This window comes from Heterodontus francisci, chromosome 4, assembly GCF_036365525.1.
Source record: "Heterodontus francisci isolate sHetFra1 chromosome 4, sHetFra1.hap1, whole genome shotgun sequence".
In the NCBI taxonomy this organism is placed as follows: domain Eukaryota; kingdom Metazoa; phylum Chordata; class Chondrichthyes; order Heterodontiformes; family Heterodontidae; genus Heterodontus; species Heterodontus francisci.
The window spans coordinates 111330291-111355419 of record NC_090374.1 but is presented as its reverse complement, the minus strand read 5'-3'; the positions used below and the strand labels follow the sequence as shown (position 1 = coordinate 111355419).

General features: G+C 41.4%; 1 protein-coding gene across 1 annotated transcript in view; it reads left to right on the top strand.

Moving 5' to 3' along the window:
- LOC137369195 (guanine nucleotide-binding protein subunit alpha-14) overlaps positions 1-25129 on the top strand; it is a 217580-nt gene that overhangs the window by 170406 nt on the left and 22045 nt on the right. Inside the window, exon 3 of the mRNA XM_068029995.1 lies at positions 15473-15627. Within this exon, the coding sequence (XP_067886096.1) occupies positions 15473-15627 (155 nt within the window). The remainder of the gene's footprint in view (positions 1-15472; positions 15628-25129) is intronic.

Here is a 25129-nt window from a genome sequence, read left to right as displayed (position 1 = left end):
GGGGTGGAGAATTAAAATGACAGGCGACTGGAAACTTGGGGTCACGCTTTGGACTAAGCGGAGGTGTTGCGAAGCGATCACCCAACCTGTGTTTGATCTCCCCACTGTCGAGGAGACAGCATTGTGAGCAACAAATACTGTATGCAAAATTGTCAAAGTACTACAAGTAAATGGTTGTTTCATCTGGGGAGTGTTTGGCGCCCTGGATGAAGGAAGAGAGGAGGTAAAAGGGCAGGTGTTGCATTTCTTGCACTTGCATGGAAGTTGCCATGAGAAAAGGAAGGGATGTCGGGCGTGATTGAAGAGTGGGCAAAGGTGGCTGGAAGGAGCAATTGCTTTGGAATGATGAAAGTGGAGGTTGGGGTGGGGGTGGAGTTAAGATGTGTTTGGAGGTGGCAGAAATGGTGGAGGGTGATCTGTTGATTATGGAAGGTGGGGACAAGGGGAGCCCTATCATGGTTCTGGGAGGAAAGGGAAAAATGAGAGCAGAAGTGCAGGAAATAAGCGTGGTCACAGTCAAGAGCCTGTCGATCATGATGGAGAGGAATCCTTGATTGTGGAAAAAGGAAGACCTATCAGAAGCACTGGTATGGAAAGTGACATCTTCAGAACTAATGCAACGGAGACCAAGAAACTGGGAGAGTAGAATAGAGTCATTAATGTCATTACAGGAAATGGGGCGAGAGAGAGTGTAGTCAAGGTAGCAGTGGGAGTCTGGTGGGTTTGTCGACAGCTTATCCCCAGAAATAGAGACAGAAGTCGAGGAAAGGATGGAAAGAATGAGAGATGGACCATGTGAAGGCAAGGAAGGGTGAAAATTGGAAGCAAAGTGGATGAAGTTTTCTAGTTAGGGTATTCGCAGGAAATTGCACCAAGACAGTCATCAATATACTGGAAAAAGAGGTGAGGAAGGGTAGCTACATAGGACTGGTACAAAGAATGTTCTACATATCCCACACAAAGGCGTCATTGCTAGGACCCATAGGTTCTCATAGCAACGCCATTTATTTGGAGGTGGTAAGTGGAGTGAAAGGAGAAGTTGTTCAGTGTGTGAACAAGTTGAGCCAGCAGAAGAGGGTGATGGTGGATGCGACTGCGCTTCCATTTAAGGAAGAAGCGGAGGGCCTCACAGGCCATCCTGGTGGGGAGGGTAGGTGTGGAGGGATTGGACGTTTGGTTCAGATGATTGATATAAATGAGAGAAGTCGAGCATTTGACTTCGAGTCTCAGATATGCATCATAGAGCTAAAAGGGCTGCATGTAAAGTTTACATCCATGTTCCTATAAATTTGATGGTGAGCAGATTGGTAGAAAAATCCTAACACTGGCAACAGTACTAAAAACAGCCTGTAGATTTTTGTGTGTTTAGGTGGGATGTTGACTAGCTTTTGACCCACAAGGTACAAACTCTGGCTTCTTAATCAAGGCAGAGAGTTTATTAAGTACAGCAAGAATATACAAGCAATACTTAACCAACGGCAGTAGTTAAACAGCAGGATATAGGGTATCCTTGGTCCTTGCCTTCCGAGCTGCTGTGGCGCCATCTTCTTTCTTGAGGTGTTCTGTTGATTGTAGGTTGGTTTCTTCTTGAATCCGTGCGCCCCGAGTTTTCCTAGCACCTGTCATTTATGGCTGCACCTGAGGTTCCTTCCTTCCATATTAGGTTATAGTCCACCTTAACCCTTTGGTCAGGTTTAACCTCACCTCTGTACATTGTCTCTTCGTGATTAGTTTACAGTAATCAGATTACAGCAGATATGACACTACCCTCTGTACAATGTCTGCAGACAGCTTGATGGCCCAGTCATTGTCACAATGAGGAATGTTTGCTGTCAATTCAAGTCTTGAATGGTCTCTGAGTATATGTGCATTTTCATCCTTAATAAGGGCTACCAAGTCTATCCCTTACTCTGACTGAGTCATAGAAACTAGGAGCAGGAATAGGCCATTCGGCCCTTCGAGCCTGCTGCGCCATTCATTATGATCATGGCTGATCATCCAACACAGTAGCCTGTTCCCGCTTTCGCCCCAAACTCTTTGTTCCCTTTAGACCCAAGAGCTATATCTAATTCCTTCTTGAAAACATACAATGTTTTGGCCTCAACTGCTTTCTGTGGTAGCGAATTCCACAGGCTCATCACTGGGTGAAGAAATTTCTCCTCATCTCAGTCCTGAAAGGTTTACTTCATAATCTTAGACTATGACCCTTGGTTCAGGACTCCCCCACCATCGGGAACATCCTTCCTGCATCTACCCTGTCAAGTCCTGTTAGAATTTTATAGGTTTCTATGAGATCCCCCCCCTCACTCTTCTGAACTCCAGCGAATATAATCCTAACCGACTCAATCTCTCCTCATACGTCAGTCCCACCATCCCAGGAATCTGTCTGGTAAACCTTCTCTGCACTCCCTCTATAGCAAGAACATCCTTCCTCAGATAAGGAGACCAAAACTGCACACAATATTCCAGGTGTGGCCTCACCAAGGCCCTGTATAATTGCAGCAAGACATCCCTGCTCCTGTACTCTAATCCTCTCACTTTGAAGGCCAACATACCATTTGCCTTTTTTACTGTCTCTTGCACCTGCATGCTTACCTTCAGCGACTGGTGTACGAGAACACCCAGGTCTCGCTGCATATTCCCCTCTCTCAGTTTACAGCCATTCAGATAATCTGCCTTCCTGTTTTTGCTACCAAAGTGGATAACCTCACATTTATCCACATTATACTGCATCTGCCATGCATTTGCCCACTCACTCAACTTGTCCAAATCACCCTGAAGCCTCTCTGCATCCTCCTCACAACTCGCCCTCCCACTCAGTTTTGTGTCATCTGCAAATTTGGAGATATTACATTTAGTTCCCTCATCTAAATCATTAATGCATATTGTGAATAGCTGGGGTCCTAGCACCGATCCCTGCAGTACCCCACTAGTCACTGCCTGCCATTCGGAAAAAGACCAATTTATCTCTACTCTTTGTTTCCTGTCCGCCAACCAATTTTCTATCCATCGCAATACACTACCCCCAATCCCATGTGCTTTAATTTTACACGCAAATCTCTTATGTGGGTCTTTGTCGAAAGCCTTCTGAAAGTCCAAATAAACCACATCCGCTGGCTCCCGCTCATCAACTCTACTAGTTACATCCTCGAAGAATTCTAGTAGATTTGTCAAGCGTGATTTCCCTTTGGTAAATCCATGCTGACTCTGTCCAATTCTACCACGGTTCTCTAAGTGTTCTGCTATAAAATCTTTGATAATGGACTCTAGAATTTTCCCCACTACCGACGTCAGGCTGACTGGTCTATAATTCCCTGCTTTCTCTCTACCTCCCTTTTTAAATAGTGGGGTTACATTAGCTACCCTCCAATCTGTAAGAACTGTTCCAGAGTCTATAGAATCTTGGAAGATGACCACCAATGCATCCACTATTTCTAGGGCCACTTACTTAAGTACTCTGGGATGCATACCATCAGGCCCTGGAGATTTATCGGCCTGCAATGCCATCAATTTCCCCAACACCATTTCTCCACTAATTTCTTTCAGTTCCTCTCTCTCGCTAAGCCTCTGTCTTAGTATGAAATGCAGAATGGGCATCTGGTCTCTCATAGCAACGCAACTTCTGCTATGGTTGTGAAAATAAACACTGTCTCCCACCAACTCCCCACTACAGTATACCAATATGCATTTCATAATTCTAAACACAAAATTCACACTTAAGTTCCTACAAGCCCTTTCCAAATATCAAGACTCACATTTCAAATAGAAATATAAATAGGCAAATAGAAATAAAAGTTCAAATAGGATCGAGTTGCTTGGGCTTGGAGAGCTGGATGACGGTGGCTTGGTACCATATTTGACCATTGGGCCACATGCCTGATATAAACCACCTGAGTGATTTTGAGTTTAAGGCTTAAAATTAGATTATTGCTTTTTAGTTATTTCCAGGTATCAATTAAAAACTTGTTTTTGAAACGCCTTATTTTGATTAATTGGACTTTTATTCAATTTGAAATTGAAATGTTGAAATTAAATACTTGAAGCAAAGATTGCATGGGGAAAGAACCCAGAAGTGGGATTAGTTGTGGATTATGCTAATAAAGAGCAGCCATTGACGCCATTGGACTGACTTTCATTGTAAACATCTATGGTTCTACATTATGTATTGGCTCACTTGATTTATAACCCTAATAGGTTGATCTATCTGGCAGGTTGTTGAGTGGCATTTTTTGGCCAAAAATACTATGTACAGATGAATGAATATGGTCTTTGGCATGAGAAGATGCATTCCATTCATTACAAAATAGTTGGCTAAAGGGTATTTATTTAGCACCTTCTCATAGCCATATGCTATATATGGATTGAATGACTCATTGAAGGATTGTGAAGAAATAATTAACTACAAGAGTGAAATTCAAACTGTTATGGTGACAGTGGTGGTGAACAATTAGAAATGAAATGAAATAATTGAAATAAAAGTTGCACTATGATTTTTGCTTGGGCAATTCAGTTAGGTTTGTGAAGCATTTAAAAAAAATTCTTAGGAGTTGGGTGACTGTGCCCATCCCTAACGACTTTGTGAGGGTGTTGTTTGGCTGCCTTGAACTGCTGTCGTCATGCAGATAACAGGGAACATCAGGTTTAGATCAGAGTAATATTATTTCCTCACATAGTGCAAGTGTAGTGGGAAGAGCTCTTTAGTGTGGACCAAATAAAGAAGAAAGTTGCAATGGGGAATCATTCCTCTTCCTGCAAATGTGGTCTCAGTATTTTGTGACCAGATGACAACTAAGTTGCACTTAAACATGTTAATATGTTAAAAGAGGGGAACGATGCAGATATTCTAGTTAAGGAGGAAGAGTATGAAGTATTGGATGTGATAAACATAGGGTGAGAGGAAGTATTAATGGGATTAGCATCCTTGAAAGTTGATAAATCACTCTCTGGCCTGATGAAATGTATCCTAGACTGTTAAAAGAAGCAAGAGAGGCGGTGGCGTACTGGTATTGTCACTGGACTAGTAACCCAGAGACCCAGGGTATTGTTCTGGGGACATGGGTTCAAATCCCACCACAGCAGAAGGTGGAATTTGAATTCAATTAATAAATCTGGAATTTAAAGCTAGTCTAATGATGGCCATGAAATCATTGTCGATTATTGTAAATACCCATCTGGTTCACTAATGTCCTTTAGGGAAGGAAATCTGCTGCCCTTACCTGGTCTGGCCTACATGTGACTCCAGATCCGCAGCAATGTGGTTGACTCTTACATGCCTTCTGAATTCAAGGGCAATTTGGGATGGGCAATAAATGCTGGCCTGGCTTGTGACGCCCACATCCCATGAAAGAATTTTTTAAAAAAGCAGAGTATCTGACATTTTCCAGTCCTCACTGGATACAGGTGTAGTGCCGGAGGATTGAAGAATTACTAACGTTGTACTGCTGTTTAAAAAGAGAGTGAAGGATAGATCGAATTTTTTGAAGAAGTAAGAAGGAAGGTTGGTGAGGGTAGTGCAGTTGATGTGGTTACATGGATTTTAGCAAAGCTTTTGACAAGGTCCTACATGGCAGACTGGTTTAAAAAAAAAAAATCCCATGGGATCTAGGGAAATGTAACAAGGTGGATACAAAATGAGCTCAGTGGCAGGAAACGAAGGGTAATTGTTGACGGGTGTTTGTAGCGACTGGAGGGCTGTTTCCAGTGGGGTTCCGCAGAGCTCAGTACTGGGTCCCCTGCTTTTTCTGGTGTATATTCACGATTTGGACGTAAATGTAGGGGGCATGATCAAGAAGTTTGTGGATGACACAAAGATTGGCCGTGTGATAGAGGGGAGATGAGGAAAAACGTTTTCAGAGGGTATGATGGTCTGGAACTCAGTGCCTGAAAGGGTAGTTGAGACAGAGACCTTCAGCTCATTCAAAAGGAATCTGGATATGCACTTCAAGTGCCATAAGCTGCAGGGTATGGACCAAATGCTGGAAGGTGGGATTAGAATAGGTGGATCGTTTTTTGGCCGGCACAGACATGATGGGCCAAGTGGCCTTTTTTTGTGTCTTAAACGTTCTATGATTTCTGTTTCTATAATTTCTGTTTCTATGATTTCATTTACTCAGTTCAAACTACTATATGCCACCAAATGTGATCCAAAGCTATTTTTCTGTTTCAGTAATACTTATGTAGTTTATGCATGATGAGTCACTAGCAAATTGAGTGTGGGTAGGTCCATTTACTGCAGTGTGTTTCAATAGAATTAAGTGGCCTTGTAATAGTCATGAAATGCCTTTCAGTATTGTCAGTTTAGTTATTCTAAGTACAGTAAGGAAAACATGACCTTGAAAAAACTAAATAGTGAAATAAGTATTCAATATTTTAGATAAATATGAGAAGATGCTGATAGCGATACGAGAGTCTTAGCCAGAACAATAGCTGCAATGGCTTCTCTTGCCCCTCCCGTACTGTTACCTCTGGTGTCCCCCAAGGATCTAACATTGGCCCCCTCTTATTTCTCATTTACATGCTGCCCTCGTTGACATCATCAAAAACCATGGCATTAGTTTTCATACGTACGCTGATGACAGCCAGCTCTACCTCACCACCATCTCTCTTGACTGCTCCACTGTTGCTAATTTATCGGACTGCTTGTCCAACATCCAGTACTGGGTAAGCAGAAATTGGGAAGACTGAAGCCATTGTCTTGGGTCCCCGCTACAAACTTCATTTCCTAGCTACTGATTCCAGCTCTCTACCTGACAACTCTGAGGCTGAACCAGCCTGCTTGCAACGTTGGTGTCATATCTGGCCCTGAGATGAGCTCCAACCACTTAGTGCGCCATCACTAAGACTGCCTATGTCCACCTCCATAACATCACCCACCTCCTCTTGTCTGCTGTTGAAAATCTCATCCATTTCTTTGTTACTTCCAGGCTTGACTATTCCAAAGCGCTCTGGCTGGCCTCCCACATTTTACCTTCTGTAAACTTGAGGGTATCCAGAACTCTGCTGCCCATGTCCTAACTCGCATCCAATGCTGTTCACCTATCACACCTGTGCTCGCTGCCTCTCATTGGCTCTTTGTTAAGAAATGCCTCAATTTTAAAATTCACATCCTTGTTTTCAAATCCCTCTATGGATTTTCCCCTCCCTAGCTCTATAATCTCCTCCAGCCCCTCCGAGATATCTGCACTCATCTAATTCTGGACTCTTGGAGCATCCTAATTTTAATTGTTTCACCATTGGTGGCTGTGCCTTCAGCTGCCTCGGCCCTAATCTCTCGAATTCCCTTGCTACACCTCTCTAACTATCTTTCCTCCCCTAAGACATTCCTTAAAACCTAGCTCTTTGACCAAGCGTTTGGTCATCTCCTGTAATATCTCCTTGCATAGCTTTAGAATGCTCCTGTGAAGCACCTTGGGAAGTTTTATTAAGTTAAAGGCGCTGTATAATATTGTCTCTGTTGTATTTCTGGAAGATTGGGATCAGCCAGATAAATCACATTCTGGTACTGGACATTTTTACGTTTCTATTTAATTGGCAGTGGCCATTTTTAGTATTGCATAAGAACATTATGTTTGTGTACATGGTAAAATTAACTGGACTGTGTTAGATAGCTGTTGCACTGCAAAACTATGCATGTCTGAATTTTATGATGAGAATTGTTGTATTTAAAAAAAAAGCTTCCTGTCTATCTGCAAGTACACAGTAATTTGTTAATGAAGTGAGTGGATCACAAGCTAGTTAAGAATAAGGAAGGCCATTTGGCTCATCTTGATTTATCCATTCATAACAAACTTACATTTCCTTCCATTGCTGTATCCAATTGTTTGTCCAGGGTTTTTGCCTCCAGTATTCTGCCTGGAATCCTATTCCAATTACCACTTGTCCTACTTCTACTATATTTAATGTTGTATTACAGATTAACCTTTTCCATACCATTTACTATCTTGTATACCTCTACAAATCACCTTGGATGTGTTCTGTCCAGGCAGGAAAGCCCAAACCTCTCCAGGCTCTTTGCACTGCTTCCAATATTGAGTGTCCTCCTTGTTTTTTGGTGACCAGCGCAAGATACCGTATACAAGATCTGGTCTGACTAGAGCACTGTACAATTTGATCGCAATTCCTCTGACTTACGTTCTACTATTTCAACTATAATTCAACATTCCGTTCACTTTGTTAATTGCTGTTTTGCATTGGTTGGACGTGGTGAGCATTGATTCTATTATAACTGCTAGGTCTCTTTCAATTTTATCCTTCAGCATCATTCATGAAGTATTTATGTTGCCCATTTTTACTTTGCATTTGTCTGCATTAAATTTCATCTGCTATTGATTGGCCCACTCCCACATTTTCTTCAGTTTTATGAGCTACCTCCATTAGTTCCAGTGCTCGTTCTAGCCTGGTATCATCTACACATTTAGCCAATATGGATCAAGGTTTAGACTCCAGATCATTGATGTAAATTAGAAACAGTAGTGGCCCTAACACTGAGATCTGGTACCACCACTGTACCCCCCAACCAGTAGCTGTTGTTTTCTAACCTTCAGTCAGTTTTGTTTTTATTCTTTCATGGGATGTGGCAAGGCCAGCAATTGTTGCCAATTCCTAATTGCCCTTGACAACTGAGTGGCTTGCTAAGCCATTTCAGAGGGCAGTCATGAGTCAGTCACATTACTGTGTGTCTGGAGTTGCATGTAGGCCAGACCAGCAGATTACCTTCCCTAAAGGACATGCATGAACCAGATGGGTTTTTGTAACAATTGATAATAGTCATGGTGCCACGAACCTGAGACTAGCTTTTAATTCCAGATTTTTTAAAATAATTAATTGAATTTAAATCCTCTGTCCACAGATTACTAGATCAATGACATTACCACGATGTCACCATTTTATCTATACCCACGTATTTCCTAGATTGCTCACTGTTTTATTTTTATTTATTTATTATCTAGAGACACAGCACTGAAACAGGCCCTTCGGCCCACTGAGTCTGTGCCGACCAACAACCACCCATTTATACTAACCCTACAGTAATCCCATATTCCCTACCACCTACCTACACTAGGGGCAATTTACAATGGCCAATCTACCTATCAACCTGCAAATCTTTGGCTGTGGGAGGAAACCGGAGCACCGGGTGAAAACCCACGCGGTCACAGGGAGAACTTGCAAACTCCGCACAGGCAGTACCCAGAATTGAACCCGGGTCCCTGGAGCTGTGAGGCTGCGGTGCTAACCACTGTGCCACTACTTAATACTTAATAATATTCCTTTATGTGAAACTTTAATCTAGTGCCTTTTAAAAGTAATAAGTACCCTATGTCCTGGAATTTGCGGCAAAAAAATAATGGTGAGGCTATCAGCACTGTTCAAGTGTAAATCAGACATCAGCTTCTGGCAACTGCACATGTGTAGTTGAACATGGAAATAAGGAAACTGCTCTCTGTTACCCTGTTCTTCCAAAGGTCCTACTACAGAGAGAATCAGCATTCACATATATGGAAGGACGTGACTGAAACCCACTAAACATGCCAGAAAAAGTTAGAAATAGTTTATTCATGTATAACTGAATTTTTAATTGCATGATGAGTCTTAATTACTGCCAAACAACCTCATTGGCACTTATAATTAACTTTTACAAGTGTGGAGCCTCATTCCTTCAGATTATAATGATTGCTGGAGTTTTTTTTAAAGTAAACGTTTAAATAAAATAATTGCGTCTCCTAATTCTCTTGTGCAGAGTCATGAAGCAGTCACTGATCAATTCTGATTCTAACCCACTTGGGTATTTCCTATTTTAGATTGGATTGATTGAAGTTTTGCATTGAAATAACATTCCTGTTCTAGTAGACTCTTATCTCTTAAGGAGGACAGTTTGTTCTATTGTATTAACTGGTGGTTTGTAGCCAACCTCTTATGCTCGCTTGGATTTTATTCATGTTACAAATTTCTAACTGGAGTAGTTCTTTCTGTGGCTTGCCCTCTTGCAGGATTAACTTAATTTACTTCCTAGTTGCCCTAGACACACACGAGGGTGAATTTCCTCAGGATTGAAACCCTTTTTACATGCATGAATGCATAGAATTATGAAGGAGGAGCTGGAAAAGCCCCAAAAGATTTCACCATCTGTGACTTAACCTCCCTTTTGTGCCTCCAGATGTCATTTTGTTCCCTGAGCTCCTGTGCATGTATGTGTCTCAAGGTTACTGTGTCTGTACCCACCTGATAACTACCATTTCCCCTGTAATCCATTTTGTATGGGATCCAGTTATCTGCCTGTTCTCTCTTCCCTCTTCTGCACCATGCCAGTGATTTTCAATTGATGCCACAACATTCTTTGAGAGTGTCTTTGTCCCTATTTAATTAAGCTACAGCCTATCTTTCCTGTACCCGTCCTGTTCTGATGATGATCCCACTAACAATGAAGGTCTCATTGTTCTCAAGAGGTTTCACCTTGGTGATGTCATGTACTGAATAGCTCATCTTGTCATGAGCTGACCTTGATTTCAGTCGCAATGATAATATTTGGACACAAAATCAATTATATCTAACCCATGTACTTAAAAATAAATCTTTTAATAGGCTTTTTAGATTGTTTAAACTTGCAGCACTAGGTAAAATGATTCAGGATGCACATTTATCAGGTTTCTTTAAAAGAAAGATTTCAGAATGATTGTGATAAGCACAGCCTTGGTCATTCAACAGGAAAGAGTAAAATAATTTCTATTTGACTGCATCAAATTCTGTGTGTTTATTTCTGAGCTTGCAGACATGTGGGAAGCAAAGTTTAAATAAAGGGTAGATAGAAGTCTTGTGCCACCCTCCTCTTAAGATAGACACATACCTACTCTGCACTTTCCCCATAGCCATGCAAATTTTGCCTTTTCAAGTATTTATCCAATTCCCTTTGGGAAAGTTATTGCTGAATCTGCTTCCACCATCCTTTCAGGAAGTGCATTCCAGATCACAACAAAAATTCTCATAGTTGCTTCTGATTCTTTTGCCAATTATTTTCAGTCTGTCTCTGTTGATTAATGACCCATCAGCAAGTGAAAATAGTTTATTATTTACTGTTATCAAATGCAGTGCATCAGTATTAGCACTAAGTATTTTATTGTGCATTATAAAACAAGTAGCACAATTTAGAGAAAATATTTTATGAATGCACAGCCTTATTTTGATTCTCAGATCTTGTTCATTGTGTATATATTATGATTTTTGTAGAGGAGTGTACATTGAGTTGTAGTGAAGTATGAATATTGCATGACTTGCTACTGTCTTTTCACCAACCCCACCATCCCACCCTCCCCCGGCCACCTCAACAACAACTTGTATTTATATAGCATTTTTAATGTAATAAAACTTCCTAGGCACTTCATAAGAGAATTATAAAACAAGATATGACTCCTAGCCACATAGGATATATTAAGACAGATGACCAAAAGCTTGATTAAAGTTGTAGGTGTTAAGAAGGAAAGCAAGATAGAGGGGTTTAGGAAGAGAATTCCAGAGCTTAGGGCCTAGGCAGCTGAAGGTACAGCTGCCATCGGGGACACTGAAGAGGCCAGAATTAGATGAGTGCAGATGTGTTATGCCCTGCTCCCCTAACACCCACTTCCCCCCCCCTCCCCCCACCCAAAAGTTCTATTTGGGCTCTTCAGATTTATTTTAATTGATACTTGATATAGTTTGAATTTCAATTTTAATACATGAAACTATTGCTGAAAAATAAATGAGCCGAGTTGTACTGTTGGATTTTTGCGCTGCTGTATAATACTGCCAGATTTGTGCTGCGAATTGTACTAACCTGAAATTCTTTTGGTATTGTCTGTAATCACTGCCTTCATTACTTTTCCTGTTATGCATGCACGCATATTAAATCATGTACAGTCAAAGACTAGAAACAAAATCCTCCTGAGCACTGTAGCATTGATGAGCTTGAAAATAATTATACTTTTGCAGGGTTATGGTAGATAAGAAAAATTTAATGTAAAATCTTGCTGATTATAGTCGAGGCAGAAGGAAAATGAGATTGATATGAAAGGTTACAATTTAGTCTGGCAATGCATTGTGTGTAGTCATTCCAGCCAGATACAACCAGAAATTCAAGTGGTGTGGGTTCTATGTAGAAAAGGTGCTAGAAATCCTGTTATATAAGGGAACTGTTGAAAATTCAATCTGACTAGTTTTTATATAAAATATACTGCAATATTTGAAATGGAAATTCTTGATCTGAGCTGCTCATTTTTATGAATATAATTTCTGAAAAATGGTTGTAGTTAAGTTGTTCATTGATCTCTACATGTAAGTGCGCAGTGGTTAGCACCGCAGCGTCACAGCTCCAGCGACCCGGGTTCAATTCTGGGTACTGCCTGTGTGGAGTTTGCAAGTTCTCCCTGTGTCTGTGTGGGTTTCCTCCGGGTGCTCCGGTTTCCTCCCACAAGCCAAAAGACTTGCAGGTTGGTAGGTAAATTGGCCATTATAAATTGCCCCTAGTATAGTTAGGTGGTAGGGAAATATAGGGACAGGTGGGGATGTGGTCGGATTGTGGGATTAGTGTAGGATTAGTATAAATGGGTGGTTGATGGTCAGCACAGACTCGGTGGGCCGAAGGGCCTGTTTCAGTGCTGTATAACTAAAGTGTTTTCTCTCATGCGCTTCTTGATGACAATTAGATACAAGTGCACGGGAGACATTGCCAGGGAGAAGTGCAATTATAATAGCAGTTGGCCATTACTAATCTGTATAAATCAATAACTTAATTCAGTGCCAGGAATCTTGATTTCAATCCTTTTTAACCCTCAAGGGTACTGAGTTCTGTTTCCATTGTATGGTATAGGACTATGTTTAGTCCAGTAATATTCAAAATTGTTTCATGTATTAATCTTAAAATGTTTGAAAAGAATTGAAATTTTGTTCTAAAAATGAGTTTAGACAGTTTTTTTGACTAACCCCGTGAAGGACTGAAGTGAGATCTTTTGGAGGAAGGTTTTTGGCTGTGCAGTAATGTACTTGGATCATCCCAGAATTATTTTTAGATATGCTGACGGTATGTTTTTTATGAACTGAATTATCTCTGAATGAAACTTCTAAGGCTTTCCAGTTACCCTCCATAAATAGAACTCAGTAGAAGTATACATGATTAATTCTTCACTTCTCTTCTTAGGCAGTTCCTCAGGAATGAGGATGACTTTCTTCCACTCCAGGGTTTTGGGTCCTTAGGTGAATGAATAATCCAATTCTGGATCCACGCACTCTGCCACAGGTGGGGCAGGTGGTGTTTGGTGAGGCGAGTGAATGGGTTGCTCGAGTTTCCGAACGCTGCTTCTGCTGTTTGCACTTGGTCGCTGCCTAGGCATGTCGACGATGTGCGAACTGGCTGGCACCTTCGCGGATACTTCTCCATTTTGGGCAGTCTCTGGCAAGAGATTCCCACGAATCAGTGGAGATGTCACATTTTTTCAGGGAGGCTTTAAGGACATCCTTGTAGCGTTTCCTCTGCCCTCCCAGTAGCCTCTTGCCATGATGGAGCTTGGAGTAGAAAGCTTGTTTTGGGAGTCTTGTGTCGGGTATGTGGACGATGTGGCCCGCCCAACATAACTGATGAGCCATGACCAGTGTTTCGCTGCTGGGGATGTTGGCCTGAGAGGGGATATTGATATTGGAGTGCCTGTCTTGCCACTGAATTTGCAGGATTTTGCGGAGGCACCGCTGGTGATATCTCTCCAGGGCTTTGAGATGTCTGCTGTACAGTGTCCATGTTTCTGATGAATACCAATAAATACATAAACTTCTAATGTCCAGATTGATCTTTTCTGTTTTATTACACTAACCAGCACTGTCAGTCAACTTTTACTGTGCGCTTTACCTTTTACATCTGTTGCATAGTTAATGACCCTACTTATTCTTCTGTGTCTGCATTTGCTTCGGTATTTCATTTATTTAACAAAATTACTAAGTTTCTTCTATTCCAAGGAAATATCATTTGACTGACCTGAATGAATCTTTAGCATTCAATATAGGTAGAATAAAAGATTGGTAATCATGTTAGTGGTGAATTTGTTGCTGAAATTAGTGGTCTCAGATATACTGCACTGAATGCTGTAGGCATGACCTTTTGGAAGATGACCCATTATTGTTAAAACAGCTCTTAACTTTTGCTATAATCTTCATATGCAATGTGCCTCACACAGAGAATATTATTGTGTCACAAAGTAACATTATAGCAAATGTTTCAAAGTTAGAATGTTTAAGGCTACAGGAATCATTCACATGATATTAATTAAAAATGAAATCCCTTTGGCCAGACCTTCATGAAACCAGAATTAATATATTGTGTTAGAACCAGGTGAGAAAGGTGTCAAGGGGTCCCTTTCAGCCTTCACCTGGTCTTAGCATAACAGGGTTAAATATTACGCACGCCGTGTTTTTAGCTCCCCCTTGGTGAATCCTTGTTCACCGCTTTCCAATTAGAAGGCAAAGAAACCAGGCTTTCTTAGGTTTAAAGAAGAAAGATTGAAATTTATAAAACTTAAACTTTTGTTTAAGTTGATGCCCACGGATACACGACGCGCCCATGCTAGCATGCATACGTGATACACACAAAATAGAGACAGAAAAGAGCAGAAGAAAAAATTAAGTGGAAAAGTTTGAGGCAATATCTGAAGAGGTTTTGTTATGGTTCTTCAAAGCTCACTGTAGAGTCCTTGATTGTAGGAAGTTCTTGCTTTTCATTGGGGCCCAGTATTCTTCTGAAACTTTGTTTGCTGCAGGAGAAGTTTTTCTTTTGGGTTTCATGTGTCTTCAGTGGATTCAGAGGCTTGTGAGAAAGAGATGAGAGCAGACGGGAGAGATCTTCTCAGTCCAGGAGCAAACAGTCTTTCTGAGTTCAAACTCTCTAAACTAAACTAAACTAAACCCCCTGGAACTGCCAAGTCATGTGACCAGCTGGTCCAACCAGTCCTGGGTTGCATCACCTTAGCAGTCTTTGGAATGCTTCTCTTACACACAATATCTGGTGATCAAGGTCCATTGTGGGTTGGATGTGTCAGTAAATCGTCCTTTGTCCTTCCAAGCACTCTGTTAATATGCAAATGTCTTTTCCAGCCATGGCTGATATGTTTAACAAGTACTTTCCTCGCTCCATCAACAGTTTAAAATCAATGTTCATGACAAAATTAATGTGCCTCATTCTTGGCAGGTGGGGGCCTAGCATGACAATTGCCATGTTAAAGATGTACTATTTCCATTACTGGAATACCTTGTTTAAAGGAAACACCTGTTCAGCACTTGTCTCTTCCCACACTTTCTGATGTGATGCTTTGAAAGCAATGATCAGACAAATAGAATTTATGCTGATCAGATAGGTTTCCATGAAGAACGCTTCTATTAGAACTTTCCTCCTTTTCAATTTATGATTTCAATGAATGTATAATATATGTGACTACTCTTAAATGTGCTAATTTGTTTTTAATAGGAAAATGCAAATATGGTCAGAGAAGTGGAAGTGGATAAAGTAATCACGTTTGATAAAAAATATGTTGAAGCAATAAAGAAATTATGGAATGATCCTGGGATCCAGGAGTGCTACGACAGACGACGGGAGTATCAGTTGTCCGATTCTGCCAAATAGTAAGTATGAAATTTCTGTTCCAAACTACTATCCTCAAAAATTGATGCACTGTCCGGTCTTTCATCTCTGTTAGTATCTAGCAAAGAGTTAAATCTTTTTCAGCCTTATGCTACTGTCTTATGTTTGGGCCTTTAGAGGATTATGGCTTGTGTATGTGACATTAAGAAGTGTATATTCTCCTCTCTTTTTCCTGCATTTCTGAACTCCATTGAAAATCTTGGGTGAGTGTCATGTCCTGTCAGCTCTATTCAAGTAACCTAAATTTACCAAGAAAGGTCCAAGTAATCATTCACGTTGCCAAGAATGCTTTTATATAAAGGATCATAGGGTTTTTCTTTTAACACTGCTCTCCCTTTAAATTCTTCTATATAATGTACTCTGCACCACCAGTCTACAGGGCATGGCAAAAAACAAAGTTTGATATGATGACCCTTGGTACAATTCTAGAAAACACGTCTTCTTGAGACTCCTGCAGTATTGATGCAATATAAATAATATGCAATCTGAAAAGCTGAATGTGACAAACTAATATTTTACCAGCATTTGAGGGAACCCTGCCAAAGAGTGAACAAGTTTAAAACACTCCAATTAAAGTTCCAAATTTATAGTTGTACTGCATTTTATATAAACTACAATCTTATACTTTTTATCTAAATCATGAAAATATTCACAATTTACCATTAGTTTCTCCTAATAGTTCATGCATATTATGTTTCTACTTATAATTGTTTTGTAATATTATCTTTAGAAATGACTGTTGTGGTTTAGTTGGTGAATGTGCATGTAACTGAAACAAAACAAGTAAGAATGTTGAGATTAGAAGATTTGCCTGTGGACCTATTAATAGTAACCAATTTATTGGAGTCAGGGCCAGCTCAATTTACTGTTGTATGCTTGAGCTCAGTTTTTGTCTTCACAATCTGTCAAAATGGACTATGAAGATCTTTGCTAATAATTTGCATTGCTTGGTTACTCCCTATATCCTGGAGGTGGTCAATTGCAATTGTATTTTGAGCAAATCTAAAATGAATAAGTAAGATTCCATTTAAACATTTTATTAACCCAGGATTTTCTTAAACAAAATATAGCAAGTTGTTGTTTGTTGAGGATCAACAGTAACCTGGGTGAAGTGGGGACCTGCATGATTTGGAAACATCATCTGTGCTGGGCTGTCTGATTTGGGGCGCTAAGGATAAAATTAGAAGCAATCTAGGATAATATCCTTAATGCTCAACATATTTAAGCAATAATTTACAGAGCAGTAATAAAACAAAGGTAATTGAATATTGGAGGAGTAGAATACAGATTAGAGGGGTTATGATCAGTTTGTAGAATGTTCTGGTCAAACCACATAGTGAGTATGCTATCCAGTTCTGGCTGCTGAGCCACAAGGAAGAAATTCAATCATTGGAGGTAAGTAAAACCACAAGGCATACTTCCAGTTTGAGGTCTGAGCTATGAGTAAAGACTGGTGGAACTTTTGGCCTTCAGCTTGGAATGGAAGGTATCTGAGAGGTGATCTTACAGAGGAACACAATGGTCTTGAAAAGGTTAATCCTAAATTTGGGGCGGCACAGTGGCGCAGTGGTTAGCACCGCAGCCTCACAGCTCCAGCGACCCGGGTTCAATTCTGGGTACTGCCTGTGTGGAGTTTGCAAGTTCTCCCTGTGTCTGCGTGGGTTTCCTCCGGGTGCTCCGGTTTCTTCCCATAGCCAAAAGACTTGCAGGTTGTGAGGTAAATTGGCCATTATAAATTGCCCCTAGTATAGGTAGGTGATCGGGGAATATCGGGACAGGTGGGGATGTGGTAGGAATATGGGATTCGTGTCGGATTAGTATAAATGGGTGGTTAATGGTCGGCACAGACTCGGTGGGCCGAAGGGCCTGTTTCAGTGCTGTATCTCTAAATCTAAATATCATCTGAAATTAAATTGGCAGAGTAGGATAAGGAAACACACGTTCAAACTAGTAAAAGGCAAATACAGGACTGATATCAGAAAATTCTTTTTCACATAGAGAATGAACTCTCAGGTAAAGAAATGGAAGTGAAAATCTGGAAACATTTGAGAAATAATTGGAGGATACTTCGGGGGATTGCAGGGTGCTACTCGCTAGGTGATTTAGATGGGCAGATTGGCCTTCCTCGTTTAATTATCTTGTGATATTCATCAAGAGATTATTTAATAACGATTGTTGAAAATATTGTAAAATGTTAAGGTACCTTTTATAGGAATAACAGATAAAATTGCATGAGTTTTTGGAATAAACTTTATGTTTAAACTAGGACCAGGAAAATATAAGTACTGTATTAAATTTATAGCTTAACTCAATTACTTAATATAACTACAAATAATCATTGAATAAAGACTTTCACTAATTAAATAAAATAAGGAAATGTTGGAAATGCTCAGCAGGTCAGGTAGCATCTGTGGAGAGAGTGTTAACGTTTCAGGTCAAGACTTTTTATCAGAACAGTTTTTGGAGACACGTATAAATCCAGAGGCTGCTTCTATGTCCAGTTCTACGGAGTACTACTTCTGCAGAGTACGAAACTCGGGGAATTTGGTGAGTGAGGGAATTTGGCACAGCGAGGGAAGAGGTGCTGTTCTGGTATTCTACAAAACAAGAGGCAGACTGAGAGAGGGAGTGGAAGACTAATAGACTGGAGAGCTGAAGGCTAGAGGCATTAATTAGGTGAGCAGGTAGGTGATAGATTGGTGAGTTTTTACGTTTTTTTCTCTAAACTAGAGCAGTAGTTTAAACGAGGACCAGGAAAATATAAGTACTGTATTAAGTAATTTAGTTAAGCGATAAATTTAATATAACAACAAGTAATGGTTGAATAAATACTTTAACTAATTAAATAAATAAAATAAGGCTAGTCTAAGATATGGCAGAGCAGGTTGTGTGTCTGGACTGCAGAATGTGGGAGTTGCGGACAGTGAGACAGTCCTGAACAAATACGTCTGCATTAGATGTCTCCATCTCAAAAATCTCTGACTCGGACTCATTGAGCTGGAATGAGTTGGAGAGACTCTGACATAAGAATTTCTGGATGGTTTTATCCAGAGTACAGTCACACCCCAGAGGAAAACACAGGTTCAGGAAAGAAAGTGTATGACTGTCGGGGAGCCAGGTAGCAGGATTTAAGAGAGGTTAAGAAGGAGGTCCCGCAGACCCCGTACCTGTTCCAATAGGTACGATATACTTGCTACCTGTGAGGACAAAGAGACTGCAGGATGACAGCCACAATGCAGACCAAGGCACCGTGGTTCAGAAGCCTGTCCAAGGGCGGTATAGAGCAAAATACAAATATGGTAGTCACAGAATCATAAAATTGTTGGAGTGCAGAAGGAGGCCATTCGGCCCATTGTGTCTGCACTGGCTCTCTGAAAGTGCAATTCCCTCAGTTCCATTCCCCCGCCTTCTCCACGTGACCCTGCACCTTCCTCCTTTTCATATTTCTGTCTAATTCCCTTTTGAATGCTTCAATTGAACCTATTTTTACCATGTTCTCAGACAGCGCATTCCAGACCTTAACTACTTGCTGCGTGAAGAAGTTTTTCTTCATGTCACTTTTTCTTCTCTTACCAAATACTTTAAATCTGTGCCCTCTCATTCTCGATCCTTTCACGAGTGGGAACAGTTTCTCTCTATCTACTCTGTCCAGACCCCTCAAGATTTTGAATACCTCTATCAAACCACCTCTCAGCCTTCTCTTTTCAAAGGAAAACAGTCCTAACTTCTCCAATCTATCTTCATAACTGAAATTCCTCATCCCTGGAACTATTCTTGTGAATCTTTTCAGTACTCACTCCAATGCCCTCACGTCTTTCCTAAAGTGCGGCGCCCAGAACTGGACACAATACTGCAGCTGAGGCCAAACTAGTGTCTTATACAAGTTCAATATAACTTCCTTGCTCTTGTACTCTAAGCCCCTATTAATAAAGCCCAGGACACTCTATGCTTTATTAACCACTCTCTCAACCTGTCCTGCCACCTTCAATGACTTATGCACATGTACACCCAGGTCTCTCTGTTCCTGCACCCCTTTAGAATTGTACCCTTTATTTTATATTGTCTCTCCATGTTCTTCCTACCAAAATGAATCACTTCACATTTCTCTGCATTGAACTTCATCTGCCTCCTATCTGCTCATTCCACCAACTTGTCTATGGTCCTTTGGAGTAATACACTATCGTCCCAGTTCACAATGCTTCCAAGTTTCATATCATCTGCAAACTTTGAAACTTTGCCCTGTACACCAAGGTCTAGGTCATTAATATATATCAGGAAAAGCAAGGGTCCCAACACTGATCCCTGGGGAACACCACTACAAACCTTCCTCCAGCCCGAAAAACATCCATTAATCACTACTCTGTTTCCTGTCACTCAGCCAATTCCGTATCCATGTGGCTACCGTCCCTTTTATTCCATGAGCTACAAGTTTGCTCACAAGTCTGTTGTGGGGCACTGTATCAAATTGCTTTTGAAAGTCCATGTACACCCTATCAACAGCATTGTCCTCATCAACTCTCTCTGTTGCCTCCTCAAAAAACTCCACCAAGTTAGTTAAACATGATTTTCCTTTAAGAAATCCATGCTGGCTTTCCTTAGTTAACCTGCATTTGTCCATGTGACTATTGATTTTGTCCCGAATTATTTTTTTCTAGATGTCTTCCCATCACTGAAGTTAAACTGACTGGACTGTAGTTGCTGGGCTAGGAGACTCTATAATTAGGGGGATAGATAGTGTTCTCTGCAACCAAGAATGAGAATCCTGAAGGGTGAGTTGCCTACCCAGTGCCAGGGTAAGGAATATCTCATGGTGGTTGGAGAGGAACTTGGGAAGGGGTATATTCGGTTGTCATGGTCCATGTTGGACCAACATAGGTAGGAACAGAGCAGTGATCCTGCTGAAAGAGCATCAGAAGTTGTGCTCTAAATTACAAAGAAGGACTTCTGGATTATTGCCTGAGCCACGTGCAAATTGGCATAGGAGCAGACAGATCAGGAGAATTAACATGCGGCTAAAGGGCTGGAAAGAGGGGTTCCTTTTTTTGGGATGCTGGCACTGTTCTGGGATAAGAAGGAGTTTTATTGATGGGATGGGTTTCACCTGAACTGGGATGGGACCCGTGACTCAGTGGACATGGTAAATAAAGAGGTGGCAAAGCCTTTAACTTAGGAAGATGGGAGGGATCTACCAGAAACATAAGCAGCCATAATCAAAACTTTACACCATATAGTAGACAGCTTTTACAAGGAAGGTGCATGTGCACTACCAATTTATAGAAATCTTAGAGGGATTAAACAATTATATAAATTTCCCATAAAATTTCCATTTCAGTATTTGATGGAGGCTTTTCCTAAACAATAACTGTACAGTAATTCTGTTTACCAGGTTTAACAACTTGTCGGTTCAGTAGTAATTTCGTAGCTCCACTATGCTGGTAAATCCTGGATGTATGATTTCCTGTCCTTTTGGGGGAGACCCTGAGAAAACGAGTGCTAAAGATGTGGGACTTTTCCAGCTTCTGGATTCCATAGTGGTGATAAAAACCTTTTAAGATCAAAGAAAGCAAAAGAGGGCTATCATAATGGCATTGCAGACAGTGATAGAAAAGGAAGATAAGGAGAGGCAAGAGAATCTGAGAGAAAAGATAAATATCTTGTATGCAGTAACCATCCTTCCACTTCCACATGTTGTGAAATTAGAGTCGGTAGGGCTTCATGTATGATTATCAAACACAGCAAGGATTGGTGGTGTACCTTTACTCTAATTTTAAACAAACCATTACACATTTCTTTCAGTATTTACAATGCAAATTGTACTACAACAGACTACTAGAGTTTGTTTTAACTTTTTGGTTAGGCTTTATTCAGGCTGCTGTTCTTCTGCAACTGAACATATCCTTCCCATAGAGTCATAGAGAGATACAGCACCAAAACAGGCCCTTCGGCTCACCGAGTCCACGCCGACCTTCAACCACCCATTTATACTAATCCTACATTAATCCCATTTTCCCTCTCACATCTCCACCTTCCCTCAATTCTCCTACCACACTAGGGGCAATTTTTTACAATGGCCAATTTACCTATCAGCCCGCAAGTCTTTGGCATGCAGGAGGAAACCCACACAGTCACAGGGAGAACTTGCAAACTCCGCACAGGCAGTACCCAGAACCAAACCCAGGTCGCTGGAGCTGTGAGGCTGTGGTGCTAACCACTGGGTCACTGTGCCACCCAGTGTAAAACTATTTCTTCATTATGGTTACTTGAAGGTGGTTCTTGTAGTTAACAGATTCATTGTCATTAGCAATACACTATATCTCCTGACAACGCAGACCAGTCACCGACATCATCCAAGTGCGTCCAAACACTTGCCAGCCTGCAATCAATAATGCTACATTTATGCATGTGCTAGTGCGCCATCTAGTGGTTCCACTTCTCTACAGGTCACAACACACATTCAAATTCTTTCCCAACTACTGATACGGTCTATCATAGACACTATTTTTATTCCAGAATAAAACCCACCAACCAGGTTTCTTTAGTAAAGAACAAAATTATCAGTTTATTATCAAGCAAGTCTTAATTAGTAATGAAGTAAAGCATAACACACAGATAGAAATATTAAAGTTCCCTTTTTACCTTAGCCACTCTCAAACACACACACGCACATACATACATACATCAGTTAATCAGAAAAATAAAGGGATTTTTGTGTTTAGAGCCTTATTTACAGATTTTAAAAAACCATGAGCTGAATACTTGCTCATTCTTGAAGAAACAGCAGATGAGATATGTTCAGTAAAACTGACATACAGTCTGGCGTCCAAGTACATGTAGACGAATCACTGGGATCTTTTCGAACCGTTCTTTTCAGACGGTGTTGAGAATTAATTTAGCAGGCTTTTCTTCAAAGACAACAAAATGAGTTTTCACAGTGGACTTCTCGGTCTTTTAGAGAGGTGCTGGAAAGCTGAGCTGGTTTGTGGTCTTTCCTTCCTTGGGAATTCTCTTCTCTCCTTGGGAATTCTCTTCTCTCCTTGGGAATTCTCTTCTCTCCTTGGGAATTCTCTTCTCTCCTTGGGAATTCTCCTCTCTCCTTGGAAGTTTTCTTCCTTTTTATACAGTTCATCCTAATTCAAAACAATTCAAGAGCGAAACTGACAACAGGGGTCAATCTTCTGGCCTCCATCAATCTTGACCTGTCACTACTTTCTAAACAATTTCTCCGGGTGCCTTTGCTATGTTTTAGACTTGACTATTCCAATATTCTCCTCGCCGGCGCCCCATCTACCACCCTCTGTAAACTTGAGCTCCTCCAAAACTCTGCCCCCTGTGTCTTAATTCGCACCAGGTCCAGTTTTCCCATCTCCCATGTGTTTGCTGACTTACATTGCTTTTCGATCTAGCAATGCAACTAGTTCAGAATTCTCATTGTTGCTTTCAAAAAACTCAGACTCGGAGGGCGGAGTTCCAGACTGGTAAGTATAAAAAACTTAACTCGGAGATTCTCTGAGCAGACTCGGAGGGCGGAGTTCCAGAGCGATAAGTTACCTCGGGTGGGGGAAAAAGAAACTGAAAAAGTGACGTCACAGGAAAGCTGTGACTTGATTGGCTGGTAGGGAATCTGTACCGAATTTGAAAACAGAACTGATAAAAATTGATTAAAACACTAATTAACTAATAAATAGAGTAACTAAACCAGAGGGGGAGATTACTGCATTTAGTTAGCATTTAATATTTATAATAGAAATCTAGCACGAGGGACCATAGTTAAGTGTATCATAATTTAGTAAGGATTTAATAAGTATTTATTTATTTTATATTAATTAACTAATTAGTGTTAAAATGAATGTTAGAGGGGTGAAGTGCTTCACCTGTGAGATGTGGGAGGTCCGTGACGCTTCCAGCGTTCCGGGCGACTACATCTGCAGGAGGTGTACCCAGTTGCAGTTTCTCACAGACCGCATGGATCGGTTGGAGCGGCAACTGGATGCACTTAGGAGCATGCAGGTGGCGGAAAGCGTCCTAGACAGGAGTTTTAGAGAAGTGGTTACACCCAAGGTGCAGGCAGATAGATGGGTGACCGCTAGAAGGGGCAGGCAGTCAGTGCAGGAATCCCTTGTGGCTATCCCCCTCTCTAACAAGTATACCGTTTTGGATACTGTTGGGGGGGATGGCCTGTCAGGGGAAAACAGCAGCAGCCAGAGCAGTTGCACCACGGCTGGCACTATTGTTCAGCAGGGGGGGACAAAGTGCAGAAGAGCAATAGTTATAGGGGACTCTATAGTCAGGGGCACAGATAGGTGCTTCTGTGGACGTGAAAGAGACTCCAGGATGGTATGTTGCCTCCCTGGTGCCAGGGTCAAGGATGTCTTTGACAGGACAGGGGGCATTCTGAAGGGGGAGGGTGAACAGCCAGAGGTTGTGGTATACATCGGTACCAACGACATAGGCAGGAAGAGTGATGAGGTCCTGCAGGGGGAGTTTAGGGAGTTGGGTAGTAAGTTAAAAAAACAGGACCTCTAGGGTTGTAATCTCTGGATTACTCCCTGTGCCATGTGCCAGTAAGGCTAGAAATAGGAAGATAGTGCAGCTAAACACGTGGCTGAGCAGCTGGTGTAGAAGGGAGGGTTTCAGATATCTGGACCATTGGGCTCTCTTCAGGGACAGATGGGACCTGTACAAGAAGGACGGGTTGCATCTAAACTGGAGGGACACTAATATCCTGGCTGCAAGGTTTGCTAGCGTCACTCGGGAGGGTTTAAACTAGTGTGGCAGGGGGATGGGAACCAGAGCATTAGGACAGCTACTGAAATAAATGAGGAGGACATAGTAAATAAGGCCAGTAGGACTAAGAGGAAGAGCAGGCAGGGAGATGTTGCTGAGCACAGCGGGACTGGTGGTCTGAAGTGCATTTGTTTCAATGCGAGAAGTATAACAGGTAAGGCAGATGAACTTAGAGCTTGGATTAGTACTTGGAAATATGATGATGTTGCTATTACAGAGACTTGGTTGAGGGAAGGGCCGGATTGGCAGCTAAATGTTCCAGGCTTTAGAAGCTTCAGGCGGGATAGAGGGGGATGTAAAAGGGGTGGGGGAGTTGCATTACTAGTTAAGGAGAATATCACTGCGGGAGGACACCTCAGAGGGGTCATGCAGCGAGGCAATATGGGTGGAGCTCAGGAATAGGAAGGGTGCAGTCACGATGTTGGGGGTTTACTACAGGCCTCCCAACAGCCAGCGGGAGGTAGAGGAGTAGATATGTCGACAGATTTTGGAAAGATGTAAAGGTAACAGGGTTGTAGTGGTGGGTGATTTTAATTTCCCCTATATTGACTGGGACTCACTTAGTGCTAGGGGCTTGGATGGGGCAGAATTTGTAAGGAGCATCCAGGAGGGCTTCTTGAAACAGTATGTAGATAGTCCAACTAGGGATGGGGCCATTCTGGACCTGGTATTGGGGAATGAGCCCGGCCAGGTGGTCGA